The 20,030-nt window shown below is 48.1% G+C and overlaps 1 protein-coding gene across 7 annotated transcripts in view; it reads left to right on the plus strand.

The window, feature by feature from the left end:
• CMTM7 (CKLF like MARVEL transmembrane domain containing 7) overlaps positions 1-20,030 on the plus strand; it is a 131,151-nt gene that overhangs the window by 25,631 nt on the left and 85,490 nt on the right. For 4 of the 7 annotated variants that reach the window (XR_009732399.1, XM_061395742.1, XM_061395741.1 and 1 more), the window contains exons 2-3: positions 12,547-12,720; positions 16,488-16,586. Coding sequence is in view for 6 of the 7 variants with exons in the window: in XM_061395742.1 (XP_061251726.1) it covers positions 12,547-12,720; positions 16,488-16,586 (273 nt within the window). In the remaining variant the exon portion in view is untranslated. Of the gene's footprint in view, positions 1-12,546; positions 12,721-16,487; positions 16,587-17,052; positions 19,881-20,030 lie in introns of those variants that run through there. The other 3 variants (XM_061395744.1, XM_061395746.1, XM_061395745.1) reach the window with 2 other exon arrangements.

Genomic DNA, 20,030 nt, shown 5'->3' on the forward strand with positions numbered 1-20,030 from the left:
CAGGGAAGTGGCATCAGGGTCCCTGACCCAGCCGTGGAAGGCCTGTGGTGTCACTTTGACCACCTGCCAGGAGGCCATTCAGGCAACCCAGGTTCAAGGCAGGGGATGCATTCTGCTTCTGGGTGAGGAGCGGCCAGGGTCTAGAAGAGCACAGGAGCCTGGAATTGTTGCTACGGCTATTCTCTGAAAGCGCAGTCAGCTGGCATGCAGCAAGGAGGGGTGAGATGTTCCTCCTACCCCTCACTGCTGAGGCCGAGGGCGTCAGAATATCTGGCTGCAGGGAGTTTAAGCTCTTGTGGAGTCCAGTCCCTCCTGTCTCCTACCCCAGACCACTGAGTCCTCAGGTAGAGCTTTATTAAAGCTTTGCCAGCGAGGTCATCTGCCCGGTCCCACATGCATGCGTGTTAAGTTGCTCCAGTCGTGTCTGACTCTTTCCAACCCCATGGACTGTAGCCACTGGGCTCCTGGGATTCTCCAGGCAAGAATACTGGAGTGGATTGCGATGCCCTCCTCCAGGGGATCTTCCAGACCCAGGGATCCAACCCACATCTCTTTCATCTCTTGCATTGGTAGGCAGGTTCTTTACCGCTGGGACCACCACCTGGGACCTCAGCCTGGGGAGAAAAAAAAAAAAAACATAAAAGGGGGCAGAAGCAGGGTTCTGTGATTAAGAACCAAACTGTGGAATTGGGTGGAAAAGACTGAATCCCGTCCTGGGCAAACAGTTCTATGGCCCGGGGCGGGCACTTCCCACATCTCCGTTTCCTCATCTGCCTAAGAGTACAACCTGGGGCCAGGCTCGTGGGCGGTACCTGATGAGCAGTAGGGATCCCTGAGAATAAGCTTCCTCATTTCAGCACTTTGTAGAAAGCTCACGTCCCAGCAAGGGCCGTTGACCCTGCCCCTGCACCCCCAGTCCTGGAGAAGATTCTCAGCAGTCTCTCTTATTTTCTTTTAATGATTCATCAGGGAACCTCTGAGAAACACTAGCTCCTACTCTTGAGTCAGACCCTGGGGGGGGGTCACACTGGGGGTGGGGGTCTTTTCATCCCATTCTCTAGGTTTTAGAATCTTTAAAAAAGAGAGAGAGAGCATTTCGTGTATTTTCTGTTTTCCCCCATTCTAAATTAATACTGTGGTTCCTCGGTTAAGGACTTCCTGTTTCAATAGGATAATTTAGTAAAAGTGACGTTACTGGATCAACAGATGTGCTAATTCTTTTTAGATACATGCCAGTTGGGTGTTAAATCTGGCAGTGCCTCCCAAGCGTGCTTAGTGTTAATCCTCAGGCGTTAGTTCACTGCTAACTGTTACTTCTGGTTCACTGTGTGTATTTGGGGGTGAAGCACCAGGACACTCTGTGTGTTACTGGAAGTTATTCTCATCGCATCTTTACCTGCGTTAACTGTGGCAGCAGTCACCACCAGCTCATGCCCAATCCTCCTTGATTTTTTTTTTCCTGTACCTCGTGGCACATGGGATCTCAGTTTCCTGACCAGGGATGGAACCCTTGCCCCCTGCAGTGAAGCTTGGAGTCCTAACCTCTGCACCACCAGGGAATTCCTTCCATCCTCCTTGAACTATATCTTCACCTCCTTAGACTTCCCTTTGTGTTTTTAATAGCTTTGTTGATGTATCATGTACATACCGTAAAAGCTCCTCGTTTTAAGCGTACACTTCAGTAATTTTTAGTAAATTGACAGGGTTGTGCAACCATCACCGTAATCCCATTTTAGATTTTTTCCGTCATTCCCAAAATATCCCTCCTGCACACTTGCTCCCATATAATTCTGAAGAAGCCGCTGCTGTACTGCTGTGTTTATCTCATCCATAAATATTTCAGGGTGTGTGTGTGTGTGTCCTTTTTTTTTTTTTTTTTTTTGCTGCACCACATGGCATGCGGGATCTTATTTCCCCAGCTAGAGATTGAAACTGGGCCCCCTGCGTTGGAAAAGCAGAGTTTTAACCACTGGCCCACCGAGGAAGTCCCAGGGTGTGTCTCGGTCGCCCAGCACTCTACGTGCTTGCTGTGGTGGCCCCTACTAAGGCAGCACCCCTCCCGCTTGTGCCCCCAAAGCAAACCCCTGCGTTCAGTGCTGACTCCTGAAACCCAAGAGCTAAGGCCACGTGATTGCAGAGAAGAGGCTGCAGTCCACCCACAAGCCATGTTTACACTGGGGCGCTGGTGAGAATCCAGTTTTGCCCCAAATTCAGTCCTGCGCCCATCATCGAAGGCCCCCTCTGTGCTGGGCCCTGTGGGTGCAGCAAGGAATTGGTCCTGGGCCCTGCCCTTGTGCCCACCACTGAACTGCATACAGAGAAGAGTGCCCAGGGCGGGGGTGGCCGGCTGGTCACACACCACTGTGGCCTGATCCGCACCTGAATGTGTGTGTGTGTGTTTTGCAGAGCTTCCTGATGACCCCTTGTTTCTGGGGTCAGAGCCTGCACCTGTCTCAGAGGCACCAGAGAAGCCTGCACGCACCGGTCCCCTCCCATGTGTTAACACTGGGGCCTGTCCCGGGCGATGCTTTCTCTCTCTCTCCCCTTCTCAGCATCAGGGAGCAAGAGCGTGGTCCTGCCGGGTGCCTGGAAGGTGGAAGGCCTCAGGAGTGGGTGGACTGTAAACTGTATTCATTCATTCCAACCAAAAACATTATCTGTGGAGAATCCACGTGCCATTCAAGGTCCTGACTTGGGAACACCGACAGTGAGTAAAACAGACCAAAACCCTCAGCATCATGGGGCTTACAGTCAGGGGTGACAGACGATAAACACTAAACAGATGAAAGATCTTGCTTGCTGGGGCTTGAAGCAGAATAAATGAGTGAGGAGAGACTACAAATGATAAAATACTCATCTTTTTAAAAAGCAGGGTATCAGGACTTCCCCGGTGGTCCAGTGGTCAGGATGCCGCTTTCCAGTGCAGGGGGCACAGGTTCCATCCCTGGTTAGGGAGTTAAGATCCCATAAGCCTCCTGGGCAAAAAAAAAAAAAAAAGACATAAAAAGAAACCAGAAGCGATATTGTAACAAATTCATTAAAGACTTTCAAGATGGTCCACATAAAAAAAAAAGCCTTCCAAAAAATGAAAAGTAGGGTATAAAACAGTGTGTAGGGGTTTCCCTGGTGGCTCAGTGGTAAAAAAAATAAAAAAAAAAAAATCTGCCTGCCAGTGCAGGGGACACGGATTTGATCCCTGATCCTGGAAGATCCCACGTGCTGCAGAGCAACTCGGGCCATGTGCCACAGCTACTGAGCCTGCACTCTAAAGCCGCAGCTTCTGAAGCCTGCATGCCTAGAGCCCACGCTCTACAACAGGGAAGCCACTGCGATGAGAGGCCCGTGCACCACGTCTGGAGAGTAGCCCCCACTCACCGCAACTAGAGAAAAGCCCACGCGGCAACAATAAATAAGTAAAATTTATCTAGCGCAGCCAAAACTAAATAAAAATTATTTTAAACAACTGTATATAGCATGCAATCCAGTCTTTGAAAAGGAAAAATAATACTGCTGATGCTAAGTTACAGCAGTTGTGTCCGACTCTGTGTGACCCCATAGACGGCAGCCCACCAGGCTCCCCCATCCCTGGGATTCTCCAGGCAAGAACACTGGAGTGGGTTGCCATTTCCTTCTCCAATGCATGAAAATGAAAGGTAGAAAGTGAAGTCGCTCAGTCATGTCCGACTCTTCGTGAGCCCATGGACTGTAGCCTACCAGGCTCCTCCGTCCATGGGATTTCCCAGGCAAGAGTACTGGAGTGGGTTGCCATTGCCTTCTCTGAAAAAATAATACATACGTGCTCAAAACATCCATATGTAGAAAGAAATACCCTAAACTCCAGAGGTGGTAGTTATCTCTGAGAAATGGGACTATGGGTGATTTTTTGTTTTTTTAGACACTTCATGAATTGATTTTCTATTCTGTGTATTTTAGAGTGACCCTATTATGTAAGCAGGATGCCTGACATGACTGTCATTTCTAAAGGGCCCCAACTTTCTGAGTTGGAGCCCCAGAGCCCTGCCTCCCAGTGTGAGAGCACTGGAGTCAAGGCAGGTTTCCTTTCTATTATCCAGGGTCCCACAGGTTGTTCTGTGCTTGCTCCCAGTGGGAAGCAGACAGAGAGTTCAAGCCCTGGGCTGAAAACAGAGGCCAGGAGCCGGGAGAGGGGCCTGGAGAGACACAAGCAGGTCCCATGGGCTGGGCGGTGTGGTGGGGAGCAGGGGTGTGCAGCCATGTGCCAGGGCACAGCTGGCCCTGCTGCCCTGCTGTGTGACGTTCAGCAAGTCACTTAACCTCTCTGTGCCTTATTTTCCTTGTAAGAGGACAACAGGATTTGCCTCCTAGAGCACTTATCCCTGGGCCTGGGTAGAATGCCGTTAAAGATCTCCACGAGGTATCATAAAGCGCCTTTTACAACTTTGTATGGAATTTTTTTGGCGGGGACGGGGGGGGAAGGGGGCCAGTTCCATGCAGCTTGAGGGATCTTAGTTCCCTGACCAGGGATCGAACCTGTGCCCCCTGCAGTGGAAACGTGGAGTCCTAACCACTGGACTGCCAGGGAATTCCTCATATGTGATCTTTATAATACAAGAAAATAAAACAAATGAATTTTACCACGGAACAGTCCGTTGACACATGCCTTTCCATGAGCTGGCGCGGGCCCATTTTCTGGAGACTGGAGGAGGGGGTTTCACTGACAGGCAGGAGTGCGCGTACGTGAGCCCAGGGCAGAGCTCAGCCGCAGCTGGAATATCGCAGTCTCCTGCTGTCCTCCCGCCCCCAGGCAGAGCCGCCGATGGGCCCGCTTACATCTACAGATACACTTCCCCATCACGGCATCATCAGCCACATCTCTGACTTTTTGAGCAAGCTCAGCTTTCATCTCCTGGGCTTTTCCAGAAAAGCCTCTTAGAGCGGGTCTGCGGCCTATTGATGTTGCCTTTCATCACTTACTTTCCCTCCTCCTGCCTGTGTCTCTCACTGAAACACTATTCCAAGGTCAGAAGGAAAGCCCTGCGAGAGGGTGGGGTGGTGACCTGCCGGCACCCAGCCCCGGCAGGCTCTCACACAAAGGTGCGTGGTGCCATCTGCAGCCAGACGTGAGCAGGGTGTTAGGGGACAGACCTGCTGGGGGGATGTCCCTGAGCAGTTCATCTCCTGAGCACCGCCTCTGGAAGCTTGTCCAGAAATTGTCTTAGACTTCAGATTTCCATTTGCTCTTTGAAGGAGACCCACCCAGCCTGAAAACCTGGGCCCACTGCCTGGCACGAGGCCATGGACCTCAGATCTGCCTGTATGAGTTTCCCAAGTTCTCAGAGGGTGACAGTCATTTCTCTCGGGTGATGTTCAGTTGGTTTCATCTGCTGTGAAATTGAAACTCATGCTGCTTTCACAACACTCATCTCCTTTCTCATAGGAAGAATTCTGATAGCACGCAGTCAGAAAGAACTCCGTCTAGGGGAGAAGGAGTGGTTTCTCATCTGAGTGAAAGCCAGGCTGTCTCCAAACAGTGCCATGGCAGGTCCGAGAGACATGGCTTTGAGTTGAAGGTTCTTGCAACGTGACTTTTAAACCCCTGGACATTTATATTAGATGACTTATTTTCAACTTGCCTGACAGTTTGTTATAAAAGAACAGATTGGGAATTCCCTGATGGTTAAGACTCAGAGCCTTCACTGCCAGGACCTAGGTTCAGCCCACAAGCCGCATGGCACAGCCAAAAAAAAAAGAAAAGACCTTTATGAGAGGATCTAGAGAATTCCCAGGGATGGGGGAGCTTGGTGGGCTACCATCTATGAGGTCGCACAGAGTCGGACACGACTGAAGCAACTTAGCAGCAGCAGCAGAGAATTCTATGAATAGAGGAGCCTGCTGAGCTACAGTCCGTGGGGTTGCAAAGAGTCGGATGTAACTGAGCAACTAACACACACACACACACAGGAGGCTGCCAGAGAAACAAATGAGTCCTTTAGGTGGTATCACACTGATATTACTCTAAACAGAACCGATTGTGTCTTCCAGAAATTCTCCAGCCTGCTTCACTTCAGTTTCTCTGAGTTCAGACTTTTTTAACTGGGAACACGAACAGGTCCTAATAGATAAACAATAAGGACTTAACAGGGAACTATATTCAGTATCTTATAATAACCCATAATGGAAAAGAACCTGAAAAAGTATATATATGTATAAAACTGGTATATATATCAGTTGTCCACATCCCAGCTCTTTTCTCTCCGCTGTCTGTCCTTTCTCTTGCTTCACCCTTCCGCATGCGCCCTGAGTGTCCGTCTGGAGGATTCAAGGCATTTGCAGAGGTTACTCACTGGCCCTGGAGGAGTTCCTGAAAAGCCTAGAATAAAGTACACTAGCTAAGATGCTGGCTGGCTAAAGTAGCAATGATGCCTCCTTGGGCAGAAAGGAAGCTTTTGGTAGCACGCACGAGTATACACCATCTGCCCTCTAAACGAGATTGGCCAGAATCGGGCTTTACGGAGAAGACTGCATGACTGGCGGCCTTAGACCCAGGGATGAGAATTCGGGAAGTCTTATTTCATAGTCAGGGTTCCCAGAGAAGATGGAGATGGGTTGGGGTCATAGAGCAATCGTGTGCTTCTCGGCTCAGCCCTGGGGCTCAGAGGGGAAAACCTGCCTGGGCCCCTTCTGTTGCTTGGGGAAACTTACCCGCGTGTCCGCAGACTCAGTCCCAGATAAAGACTGGTAAAAATGATTCTAATCTGTGCATTCAATGAGGTGCAAAATTGCTTCTCCACCTCGAAATCACACTGCATAATCCTGGGTTATTTGCATTTTTGAATTAAACCACCCCAGCCTGTGTGAGAGGATCCATGCCAGGTGGAGGGACCCCCCCACCTCACTCCCCAGATAGAAGAGGGCTGGAAATGGGGGGATGTTGATGGAGCAGCCGAGCTCTGACCATCAGGCACACTCCTAGGTGAAGCAAAGACTCCCTTTGGAGCTTTGAAACAGCCTCAAGGCGTGAATCATTATATCATCCGTGGCCAGTGGGCTGGAGAGGAACCGAAAAAATGAAAATCCTCAGGCTGCTCATTAGCGAAGGGAAATATGCAAACATTGAGGGTCTCCATGTGTCAGGGCCACATTCTTCTGCTTTGATCTGTTAAGTAGAACACTCTTCATGCCCACTTTAGGCCTCAAGCTGAACTGTTCTTTGCTGGCTGACGTCCCTGTAACCTAGGCCCCTGATAGAATGCTAGAATGAGGAGCTTTAGAAAACAGTGTTTTTAGCATTGGCCAGCCTTAGATTTCGTGATTGAATTCTCTTTATAGCTGCTCACTTTCTGCAGCGAGGTTTCCCCACGGCAGCACAGTAGCTTGAGGGCTACACTTGAAGCCAGATAGTTCTTTATTATGGGATCTGTCCTGTGCATGGAGGGGTGGCAGCATCCTCCCACCACACACACACACACACACACACACACACACATACACACACACTGTGACCACCAGGAATGTCTGCAGACATCACCAACTGTCTCATAGAACACAACACGCCCTTGGACAGTCACTGTTCTGTAGGCCAGAGGCAGTAGGAAAGATTTAACCTTTGTCCTAAATTGGTTGTGCTTTTAATATTGACCGAGACTTTACATACGTTTAACACCTGTGTGTTATCAGTTCATCCCCATTTGGGGTGAGCAAGACTTTGTTCTCTGTGAGTGGCCTTCACAGAAACTCAGCCTTCTCTTCCCTCTTCCAGTCTGCCCTCCCATGGTATTCTTTTTTTTTTTGGCCATGCCGTGCAGCATGTGAGATCTTAGTTCCCCAACCAGGGATTGAACCTGGATCCCCTGCATGGGATGCATGTCGTCTTAACCGCTGGACCACCAGGGATGTCCCTCCCATAGTATGCTTATGTTGCTAATAAATGACCCAACCTGCTCATTCATTACTAGGTCACAAGTTTATTACTTCTGCACACTCATTCATTCAGGTAACAATATACTTAGTGAGTTCTCATAGCAGGCCCCGGGATGCCGGGGGACGGGGCGTGGAGCAAGCAACACCTTGTAGCCGGGATCCCCACACGTTTGATGATGCGTCTGGCCTCCTCAGCTCATTTGTGGTCAGGGCTTACATTTTGGAGAGCAAAACTGCATCCAAAGTGGAGGTACATGATCCCTGGAATCAGACAGTCTTAGGATTCAGATCCCTCCTCCACTGCTTACAAACTGGGTGTTAGTCACTCAGTCGTGTCCAACTCTTTGCGACCCCATGGACTGTAGCTCACCAGGCTCCTCAGTCCATGGGATTCTCCAGGCAAGAATACTGGAGTGGGTAGCCATTTCCTTCTCCAGCGGATCTTCCCAACCCAGCTATTGAAACGGGTCTCCTGCATTGCAGGCAGATTGTTTACTGTCTGAGCCACCAGGAAAGCTCTAACTGGGTAGCCATGGGCTGATGATGGAGCCTGTCTGCCTGCATTTCCCCACAAGCAGACATGGGGGGGATTTTGCTGACTCGGCAGAGTTCTGGACTGTCGCAACGAGATCATGTACATCAGCCAGTCAGATCAGATCAGATCAGTCCCTTAGTTGTGTCCGACTCTTTGCGACGCCATGAATCACAGCACGCCAGGCCTCCCTGTCCATCACCAACTCCCAGAGTTCACTGAGACTCACGTCCATCGAGTCAGTGATGCCATCCAGCCATCTCATCCTCTGTCGTCCCCTTCTCCTCTTGCCCCCAATCCCTCCCAGCATCAGAGTCTTGTCCAATGAGTCAACTCTTTGCATGAGGTGGCCAAAGTACTGGAGTTTCAGCTTTAGCATCATCCCTTCCAAAGAAATCCCAGGGCTGATCTCCTTCAGAATGGACTGGTTGGATCTCCTTGCAGTCCAAGGGACTCTCAAGAGTCTTCTCCAACACCACAGTTCAAAAGCATCAATTCTTCGGGGCTCAGCCTTCTTCACAGTCCAACTCTCACATCCGTACATGACCACAGGAAAAACCATAGCCTTGACTAGACAAACCTTTGTTGGCAAAGTAATGTCTTTACTTTTGAATATGCTATCTAGGTTGGTCATAACTTTCCTTCCAAGGAGTAAGTGTCTTTTAATTTCACGGCTGCAGTCACCATCTGCAGTGATTTTGGAGCCCAGAAAAATAAAGTCTGACACTGTTTCCACTGTTTCCCCATCTATTTCCCATGAAGTGATGGGACCGGATGCCATGATCTTCGTTTTCTGAATGTTGAGCTTTAAGCCAACTTTTTCACTCTCCACTTTCACTTTCATCAAGAGGCTTTTTAGTTCCTCTTCACTTTCTGCCATAAGGGTGGTGTCATCTGCATATCTGAGGTTATTGCTATTTCTCCCAGCAATCTTGATTCCAGCTTGTGCTTCTTCCAGCCCAGGGTTTCTCATGATGTACTCTGCATATAAGTTAAATAAATAGGGTGACAATATATAGCCTTGACAAACTCCTTTTCCTATTAGGAACCAGTCTGTTGTTCCATGTCCAGTTCTAACTGTTGCTTCCTGACCTGCATACAGATTTCTCAAGAGGCAGATCAGGTGGTCTGGTATTCCCATCTCTTGAAGAATTTTCCACAGTTTATTGTGATCCACACAATCAAAGGCTTTGGCATAGTCAATAAAGCAGAAATAGATGCTTTTCTGGAACTCTCTTCCTTTTTCGATGATCCAGCGGATGTTGGCAACTTAATCTCTGGTTCCTCTGCCTTTTCTACATCCAGCTTGAACATCAGAAAGTTCACGGTTCACATATTGCTGAAGCTTGGCTTGGGGAATTTTGAGCATTACTTTGCTAGCGTGTGAGATGAGTGCAATTGTGCAGTAGTTTGAGCATTCTTTAGCATTGCCTTTCTTTGGGATTGGAATGAAAAGTGACCTTTTCCAGTCCTGTGGCCACTGCTGAGTTTTCCAAATTTGCTGGCATATTGAGTGCAGCACTTTCATGGCATAATCTTTCAGGATTTGGAATAGCTCCACTGGAATTCCATCACCTCCACTAGCTTTGTTCGTAGTGATGCTTTCTAAGGCCCACTTGACTTCACATTCCAGGATGTCTGGCTCTAGGTCAGTGATCACACCATTGTGATTATCTGGGTCGTGAAGATCTTTTTTGTACAGTTTTTCTGTGTATTCTTGCCATCTCTTCTTAATATCTTCTGCTTCTGTTAGGTCCATACCATTTCTGTCCTTTATCGAGCCCATCTTTGCATGAAATGTTCCCTTGGTATCTCTAATTTTCTTGAAGAGATCCCTAGTCTTTCCCATTCTGTTGTTTTCCTCTGTTTCTTTGCATTGATCGCTGAAGAAGGCTTTATCTCTTCTTGCTGTTCTTTGGAACTCTGCATTCAGATGTTTATATATTTCCTTTTCTCCTTTGCTTTTCGCTTCTCCTCTTTTCACAGCTATTTGTAAGGCCTCCCCGGACAGCCATTTTGCTTTTTTGCATTTCTTTTCCATGGGGATGGTCTTGATCCCTGTCTCCTATACAATGTCACAAACCTCATTCCATAGTTCATCAGGCACTCTATCTGTCAGATCTAGGCCCTTAAATCTATTTCTCACTTCCACTGTATAATCATAAGGGATTTGATTTAGGTCATACCTGAATGGTCTAGTGGTTTTCCCTACTTTCTTCAATTTCAGTCTGAATTTGGCAATAAGGAGTTCATGGTCTGAGCCACAGTCAGCTCCCAGTCTTGTTTTTGCTGACTGTATACAGCTTCTCCATCTTTGGCTGCAAAGAATATAATCAATCTGATTTCGGTGTTGACCATCTGGTGATGTCCATGTATAGAGTCTTCTCTTGTGTTGTTGGAAGAGGGTGTTTGTTATGATCAGTGCATTTTCTTGGCAAAACTCTATTAGTCTTTGCCCTGCTTCATTCCGTATTCCAAGGCCAAACTTGCCTGTTACTCCAGGTGTTTCTTGACTTCCTACTTTTGCATTCCAGTCCCCTGTAATGAAAAGGACATCTTTTTGGGGTGTTAGTTCTAAAAGGTCTTGTAAGTCTTCATAGAACCGTTCGACTTCAGCTTCTTCAGCGTTACTGGTTGGGACATAGGCTTGGATTACTTGGTCATGGTGGAGAGATCAACCAGTCAGTACACGATAACGATGGGGTAAATCTTCCATGGCAGAACAGTCAAACTGAGACAGAAGGAAAAAAAAGCCAGCAGTAACTAAGGACACGGAGAAGGCAATGGCACCCCACTCCAGTACTTTTGCCTAGAAAATCCCATGGATGGAGGAGCCTGGTGAGCTGCAGTCCATGGGGTTGCTAGAGTCGGACACGACTGAGCGACTTCACTTTCACTTTTCACTTCCATGCATTGGAGAAGGAAATGGCAACCGACTCCAGTGTTCTTGCCTGGAGAATCCCAGGGATAGGGGAGCCTGGTGGGCTGCCATCTATGGGGTCGCACAGAGTCGGACACAACTGAAACCACGCAGCACTAGCAGCAGCAGCAACTAAGGACATGCCGCCTTCGTGGGCCTTTCCCAGAGTGCAGTGTGAATCTATGTTATTCATTAACCAGACCTCCTCAAAGCAGAGAGATGGACTCAATCTTTGAGAAGAAGGCCTCTTTCTTCAGATTCTTTATAACTCTATGATTAATATATTTCTTTTCCATCTCAAACAAGGGCCCACACTGACCAAAGGCTTATCTGTACATGCATAATTGAAAAAAACAAAAACACTTCAGTGAATTGTGTACTCAATGCTGACCTGTCAATATGATACATAATTTCTTTGTCTCAAAAATGTATGAAACCGCACCTCTGACTTCTGCTCAGTGGAGGAGTTCGCAGAGTTTCTGAGAATCTGTTTGCCAGGCTATCATCCTCAGCTTGACTCAAATAAAATTCTCTTATCTGTCTTCTTTGCTGGATTGTTATTTGATTTCCTGTCAACAGTAACTTACTGTCTGCCAGCTGGTAGGTTATTTGTATGAAGGGACATCTTGGTGGGTCAAAAATAGTCAAGTATTGGCAACTTCCTAGGTCAGCCTCACATGTAAACCTGGGGGCCACTATCTGACCAACTCTGGAGGTTGAGCAGATAAGGGGAGTGGTCCTGCCTGGCTCTCTCCAGAATTCCTGCCTTCTCTCTAAGGTTGCACCCTGCTGCTGCATAGACTCCTTAGAGCAGACATGCCACTCCCTCCCATCCTCAGTGTTCCCAGGGGCTTGTGCATCAAAGCCTTGTCCTGTGGGGAAACTGCTGTTCCTTGCCAATTTGTGAGGAAGTAACCTCAATTGTGGCAGCTCCTCAGTTCCCTGTGGTTGGTTGTGTTCCTCTTGTTTCGTTTTATAAATCTGTCTTATCCCTGTGTTCATTTTATCTTATTTTGTTTTTTTGGGCATGTGGGATGTTAGTTCCCTGACCAGGGATCGAACCCGAGCCCCCTGCAGTGGAAGTGCAGAGTCTTAACCATTGACCTCCAGGGAAGTCCCTGTTGTTTGGTCGTTCGTGCCCTGGGTGCCCATCTCGGGTGGGCGTTCCTCTGATGTCTCCGTGTTCCCACCCCAGGCCACGCTGCTGATCGCCTTCATCTGCGTGAGGAGCTCTCTGTGGACGAGCTACAGCGCCTACAGCTACTTTGAGGTGGTCACCATTTGCAACTTGATCATGATCCTCGCCTTCTACCTGGCGCACCTCTTCCGCCTGCCCCGCGTGCTCACCTGTATCAGCTGGCCCCTGTCGGTAAGGGAGTGGCCCGGTTGCGCTCCGCCCGCACGGGTCAGGACGCCGGCTGGGCGCTGGGGCCCGACGCCCTTCCAGCCTACCCGCCCCGCCTCCTTGGCTGCTTCAGCCCTGAATTTCCCACTGCTGGGTGGCCCTCTCTGCCTCCGGTCCTCCTGGCCTCTAAAACTCACCTTCAAGCTGCAAGAAGGCTGTGCTTCTCATCTCGATGCTTCTTTTCTCAAATGACAGAAAATGGGCTGTGTGGCGGGTGGGGGGGTGATCTGGAGGCGGAACGTGGAAGGATAAAGCTGATAGAGGTGCTGGGTATTTACACTGTCGTACGTATAGGATCTGTCAGCTGAAGTGGACAGGCAGAGTCTGAAGAAAGATATCAGAAGTTGCTAAGGTTTCTTCTTCCCATTATATTATTTTTTAAATGGCTTTATTTACACCTTGGTGACATGTCATACAATTACCGATTGAAGTGTACAGTTCAGTGGATTTCCGTATGTTTTTAGACTTGTGCAACCGTCACCTCATTTTTAGAATATTTTCATCACCTCAAAAAGAAACCCTGTACCCTTTAGCTGTTACTTTCTACCCCGAATCTCCTCCAGTCCTGAGCTACTGCTAATTGACTTTCTGTCTCTATAACTTTTCCTGTTCTGGAGATTTCATGTAAGTAGACTCATATATGTGGTCTTCTGTAACTAGCTTCTTTCACTTAGTAGAGTGTGTATCGGTTTATCTATTTATAGCATATATCAGTACTTCATTGCTTTTTATAGCTAACAAATAATCCATGGAAAGGATATACCATATTTTGGTTTTTTGTTGATTTGTTTGTTCGCTGGGGGTGCACCATGTGGCATACGGGATCTTAGTTCCCCGACCAGGGATCGAACCCATGCCCCCTGCAGTGCAAGCACGGAGTCCTAACCACTCAATCACATTTTGTTTATCCATTTATCATTGATGGATATTTGGGTTGTTTCCACCTTTTGGCAATTGTGAATCCTGCTGCTGTGCACATTTGTATACAAGTTTTGTGTATGGACGTGTTTTTATTTCGCTTGGGAATATACCTAAGAGTGGGATTGCTGGGTCACATGGTAACTGTTTAATTGTTTGAGGAACTGCCCGGCTATTTTCCAAAGTGGATGTACCATGTTGTATTCCAGCAGTCTTCCCACTCGTTCTTTTTCAGGATTATTTTGAATTGTTGTAGTTCCACAAGAACTTTATAATCAGCTTTTCGGTTTCCACAAAGAAGTTAGCTGAGATTCTAATAAGAATGACATTGAATCTGTAGATAAATTTGGAGAGTCTTGCCATTTTAATAATAATATAAAGTCTTGTGATCCATGAGCATGGAAGGTTTTTCCATTTATTTAGATCTTCTAAAACTTCTTTCAACAATGTCAAGTAACTTTCAGAGTACGAGTTTTATACTATTTTTCTTCAGTGTGTTGCTAAGTGTCCTACCCTTTGTGATACTATTTCAAATGTAATTATTAATTTCATTTTCAGATTGTTCACTGCAAGTGGATAGAAATACAATTGATTTCTGTTTATTGATCTTGTATCCTCAATCGTGTTGAAATCATTTATTAGATCTAATAGACGGTTAGTGGACTCCTTAGCGTTTTCTATCTATGGGAGCATACTGTCTGTAAAGAGATAGTTTTACATTTGTTTGCAGTCTGGATGCTTTTTACTTCATTTTCTTGACTTATTGCAAGAAATTGAATGTTGAAGTGGCAAGAGCAGATATCATCTTGTTCCCAATCTTAGGAGGAGAGTATTAGGTTTTATCATTAAATGTAACATTAGCTGGGGTTTTTATAGATAAGTGTTAGTTACTCAGTCATGTCCAAATCTTTGCAACCCCATGGTTTGTAACCTGCCAGGCTCCTCTGTTCATGGAATTCCCCAGGCAAGAATACTGGAGTGGGTAGCCATTCCCCTCCTCCAGGGGATCTTCCTCATCCAGGGATCAAACCCAGGTCTCCTGCATTGCAGGCAAATTCTTTACTGTTTGAGCCACCAGAGATGATATTGATTTTCCAGGCAAGAGTACTGGAGTGGGGTGCCATTGCCTTCTCCCTCAAATAGAAGAAGTTACCTTTAATTTATTTGTCTATTAAGACAATCATGTAGGGTGATTAATCGCTTTAGGATTTTGTTATTGCACTGATTTTCATATGTGGAACTATCTTTGCATTCCTGGGGGAAATTCTGATTGGCTGTGATGTATAATTCAGTTTACATGTAGCTGGATTTGGTTTGCTAGTCTTTTGTTGAGCATTTTTGCATTGATATTCATAAGAAATATTATTGGTCTGTAGTTTTCTTGTGATGTCTTTGGTTTTGTTATCAAAAGTGTTTCCTTCTCTTATGTTTTTTAGAAAAGTCTGGGAAGAGTTGGTATTGATTCCTCTCCAAATGTTTGTAATTCTGCATGGAAGCCATCTGGTCTGGGCTTTTCCTGTGGGTAGTGTTTTTATTATTCATTCAGGTTCTACTATTTTAGATCTTATTCAGATTGAGTCATTTTCAGTAGCATGTCTTTCTAGGAATATCTCCATTTCATCTAACTTATCTAACTTATTGGTGTACAGCCTATCACAGTATTCTTTTAAAATCCTTTTTATTTCATCAGTAGTGATGTCTCCTCTTTCATTTCTGATTCTGGCCATTTGAATGTTTTTCCTCTCTTGTTTTTTTCCCCTTGGTCAGTCTAGCTAAAGTTTTCTTTATGTTGTTGATCGTTTCAAGGAACCAACTCTCGATTTCATGGCCTTTCTCTGTTGTTCTTTTCTCTGTATCATTCATTTCTGCAGTAATCTCTGTTTCCTTCTTTCTTCTTCTTGTGGGTTTTAGCTTGCTTTTCTTTCCCAGTGTCCTAAGGTGAAGGTTTAGCTTATTCGTTGGAAACCTCTCTTCACTTTTAATATATGCCCTAACAGCTACAAATGTCTCTGTAGAGCACAGTCCACTGTCGGTGGCCCTAAGCCCCAGTTCATCCTTCTGATCTGGTGTTGGTAGGGAAGGGGTGGCATGAGGAGAAGCATCCTCTTGTTGTCAAAAGACAGAGACCCCACCTCCTCCAGGACCTGCAAAGCCCGCATTTAATCGTGGAGAGTGAATGGGGCATAAAGAGATGGCCCTGTGGACCCAAGGGAAGCAAAGACGAGGTCAGCCCTTCCTGCTGACCCTCGGCAGTCTGGCCTGCAGGCATGTTTTCAACAGCCAAGAAGAGGGAAGAAAAAATGCGGGTAGAACTGGGAGGACTGTTGTCCACAGATTGGGGAGGCCCTCCAGGCAGCCATCAAAGCCAGCACGTTGCGAGCCCAGACCTTTCTCTGCAGCAGAAGCGAAGGCACACATCTCTCTAAGGAGCTTTGCTTCTCAGAGCTGGAACTGCACTGAAACACTCCAGCCTGGAAGTTGCAAGCAGCTCATTTGCTTGTTAGGAGCTTTAGCCAGAGGTCCAGGTAACCATGGACAGCCTGACCTCAGGAGTGCAGCCATCCTTAGGGGACCTGTCTGCTCACCTGAGAAGCATCTTTATCTTTGCCGCCTCTCTTCCTGCTTGCCTAGCGTCTTTTCTCTCCTGCTTGGCCTCATCCTGGCCAGCTGTCCTTTCTTGTTGCCTGTGAGCTCCACTGCTCCTGCTGGGGTGTTACCGGGAGAAGAAGTGTCTCCCTCTCCCCCCATCCTTCTCTTTTGAGAACCGGGAGTGGAGCTCCCTACCCACTGGTCTGCTTTGTTTCTGCCCCCAGGAACTCCTGCACTATTTAATTGGTACCCTGCTCCTCCTCATCGCCTCCATCGTGGCAGCTTCCAAGAGTTACAGCCAGAGCGGACTGGTGGCTGGAGCGGTGAGGACGTTTCCCAGAAGGCGGCAGGGAGGAATTCCTATTCTGAATGCCCACTTTCTTCCTCACAGGGCAGCAAAGGGATTGTTCTCTGGGGCCTTTCTTTCTCAGGATCAGTCTCCACCTTGATCCACCAGCAGCAGTCCCCAGAGAGCCTGAAACTTGGGCCCATGGCAGAGGGTTTCAGGTGGTGATGGGCAGGGCTGTGCAAACTCAAATGGCCCCAGTGGCCCAGATCTCTTTCTCTTACAGCCACTCCTTAAATCAGGGGATAAGTAGGTTTTAATTCTCATGCTTGCCCTGGTCATTCGCTCGGGGCTGCTTCAGCCCTGTGCAGGGAAGGGTTCTGAGGCACCTTTGGGGCCCAGGGAACAGTCCTGGGATCAGCTATCCACCAGGAGTCTCAGCTTTGCTATTCCTGACTATTCTCAGTATTCAGGCCAGGAAATAACACTCCTGTACCTTTCAGAGGTGAAGACTGCCCACTGGCTAACGTGAACAGAAGTAGCATGAAGTGGACAAAAATAGAGCACGGTGGGAGCTATGTGTATTTATCACCCAGAGACGCACAGATGTGTCTATGTGAGTGTGAGTCACTCAGTCATGTCTTGACTCTTTGCAACCCCATGACTGTAGCCTGCCAGGCTCCTCTGTCCGTGGAATGAATTCTCCAGGCAAGAATACTGGAGTGGGTAGCCATTCCCTTCTCCAGGGTATCTTCCCAACCCAGGGACTGAACCCAGGTCTCCCACATTGTAGGCACATTCTTTACTGTCTGAGCCACCAGGGAACCCACATGTGTCTTAGAAGCCACATATGGGAAGCCATATTTTTTAAAAGATCTATAGGTTCCTGTCATCTGATTTCTGATTTAGCTTATTGTTTATAGTTTGGAAGCCTGTGGGCTACAACCCATTTGGCTCACTTTTCAAATGAGTTTGAGGAGAAGCTCTCTGTGTGATAGTCACTCACTTCCACATGGAACTCAAAATCTCTTGACTTCGGGCTGAGAGCCAGTGAGTGCCTGGGATCCACCAAGGGGTGGAGTCTGCAGGGGGCAGAAGGTCCCTGCAGAGGGGCAGCCAGACCTCTGAGCACTCACGCCCCTTGAGCTTAGTCGTTCAGTCGTGGCCGACTCTTTATGACCCCATGGACTGTAGCCTACAGGCTCCTCTGTCCATGGGTTTCTCAAGGCAAGAATACAGGAGTAGATTGCCATTTCCTGCTCCAGCGGATCTTCCTGACCCAGGGATTGAACCCTCGTCCCCTAAATTTGTGCCCCTTAAGCCCCTCCCATTCCCCTTCCCCACCGTGGAGGTTAGTTTCCAAGAAGAGGCATGTTCCCCACCTGCCCGCTGGCAGATGAAGCACAGAGGAGATTCGTGCCCACCATGTTTCAAGACCACACGGGCAGAGTCCCACTGGGTTTTCTGATTGAGGTGGCACATGACAGTATTAGCCCTGGACTCCCAACAGCCCCCACTTGTCTTCCACCTGTCCTGTGGGAACCAGCATGGACCTGGAGAAGCCAGAAGAAATGAAAAGATAAAGTCCCTGCTATATGAGAAAGTGATGCTCTTGCTTAGGAGGCCAGGGCTGTGAAACAATTAACACACAAGGCCCTGTCGTCCAGAAGCACATTATGTAGCCCTGTAATAAACTGTTCAATTATGCAGCGCGAACAGTTGGGGAGCAGGACAGTGTATAATGTGCTAATTGTGCAGAACAGACAATGAGAGGCTGGGACAGGCTGTAATAGGCTGATTATGTGGTGCAGACAATTGGTACAAAAGGAACCAGGGAGATGGACAAGGGGGAAGAGGAGGCTGCCGGGGGCTGGGAGGGCAGCCACGTGTGGGAACCAGCAGGCAGGCAGGACAGTCCTGCGCTTGGGTTGGCTGCTCTCGGCCATTCCTGCTGGACCTCTGGGAGCCCCTGGCCATGCACTTTGGGGGGCCTGTGGACACCTGGGCAAGGTGAGCAGAGAGGAACCCTGGGCTCAGACCTCTGGTCTGGCCTGGCTGACTCCACTGCCCTGGCTTAAAGAGTTGACCTCCCGTTCCTGCTTTCTTGAACTGCAAAAACATGGGGGGGGTAACAGCTGCGCTCCCATCTGGCAGAGCTGTGAGGCTAAAGGAAGCCATGCATCTGAAGGGCTTAGGACACTGTCTGGGATGAAGTAATGCTCCATCAGCATTAGCACTTGCTGCTGCAGTTGCTGTTAACCAGAGGTCCCCAACCTCTGAGATCTAATGGCTGATGACCTGAGGTGGAGCTGATGTAGTAATAATAGAAATAAATGTAATGTACTTGAATCATCCTGAAACCATCCCTCTTCCCTGGTTCGTGGAAAAATTGTCTTCTCTGAAGCCCAGCCCTGGTGCCAAAAAAGTTGGGGACCGCTGTGACAAGTCGCAAAAGGCTACAGGCTTCCAAGTTCCAGGCAGAGACACCTGAGTCTGTGTCTGCTTCTCACTCCATCATTTAATATTCCTCCGTGAGGTCCTTTAAAGTGTTAGTGAAATTGTTAGTCACTTGGTCATGTCCGCGGAGAAGGCAATGGCACCTCACTCCAGTACTCTTGCCTGGAAAATCCCATGGACAGAGGAGCCTGGTGGGCTGCAGTCCATGGGGTCGCTAAGAGTCGGACACGACTGAGCAACTTCACTTTCACTTCTCACTTTCATGTATTGGAGAAGGAAATGGCAACCCACTCCAATGTTCTTGCCTGGAGAATCCCAGGGACGGGGAGCCTGGTAGGCTACCGTCTATGGGGTCACACAGAGTCGGACACGACTGAAGTGACTTAGCATAGCATAGCAAAGCATAGTCATGTCTGACTCTTTGTGACCCCATGGACTATAGCCCTCCAGGCTCCTCTGTCTGTGAAATTCTCCAAGCAGGAATACGGGAGTGGGTAGCCATTTCTTTCTCCAGGGGATCTTCTGACCCCGGGATCGAACCTGGGTCTCCTGCATGGCAAGCAGATTCTTTACCATCTGGGATAGTGAAGAAGCTAAAGAACTTCCCCACCAGGGAAGCCCGGGAGGTCCTTTGCCTACCACAAATGAGAAGGCTGCACAGGGCTGGGTGCTCACAGCAGAACACAGGAAGGACAGGCACGCTGCTTGAACTTACTTCAGCCTAATGTTACTCAACTTCTGGCTCCAGGACAGCTGGGAAGCCAGACAGAACAGAAAGCCTTTGTGGATGAAGTGCATATGATGCTACCATACCAAGATCCATTTGAACACTGAATGTTAAGAACCCCAGATAAAATGTACTGTTCCTCCTTTTCCTGTCTTATTAGTCCAGGATAAAGAGCGGGGCACGTAGTTGTCTGGAGAAGAGGTGAGGGGTGGTGCCCAGAGGCCTGGCTGCAACCCAGTTGCCGGCCTGACTGGGGCCAGGGCATCACCCCTCTGGCTGCGTGAGGACAGGTGGCCA

The sequence above is a fragment of the Bos javanicus genome, chromosome 22, assembly GCF_032452875.1.
Source record: "Bos javanicus breed banteng chromosome 22, ARS-OSU_banteng_1.0, whole genome shotgun sequence".
Classification (NCBI taxonomy): Eukaryota; Metazoa; Chordata; class Mammalia; order Artiodactyla; family Bovidae; genus Bos; species Bos javanicus.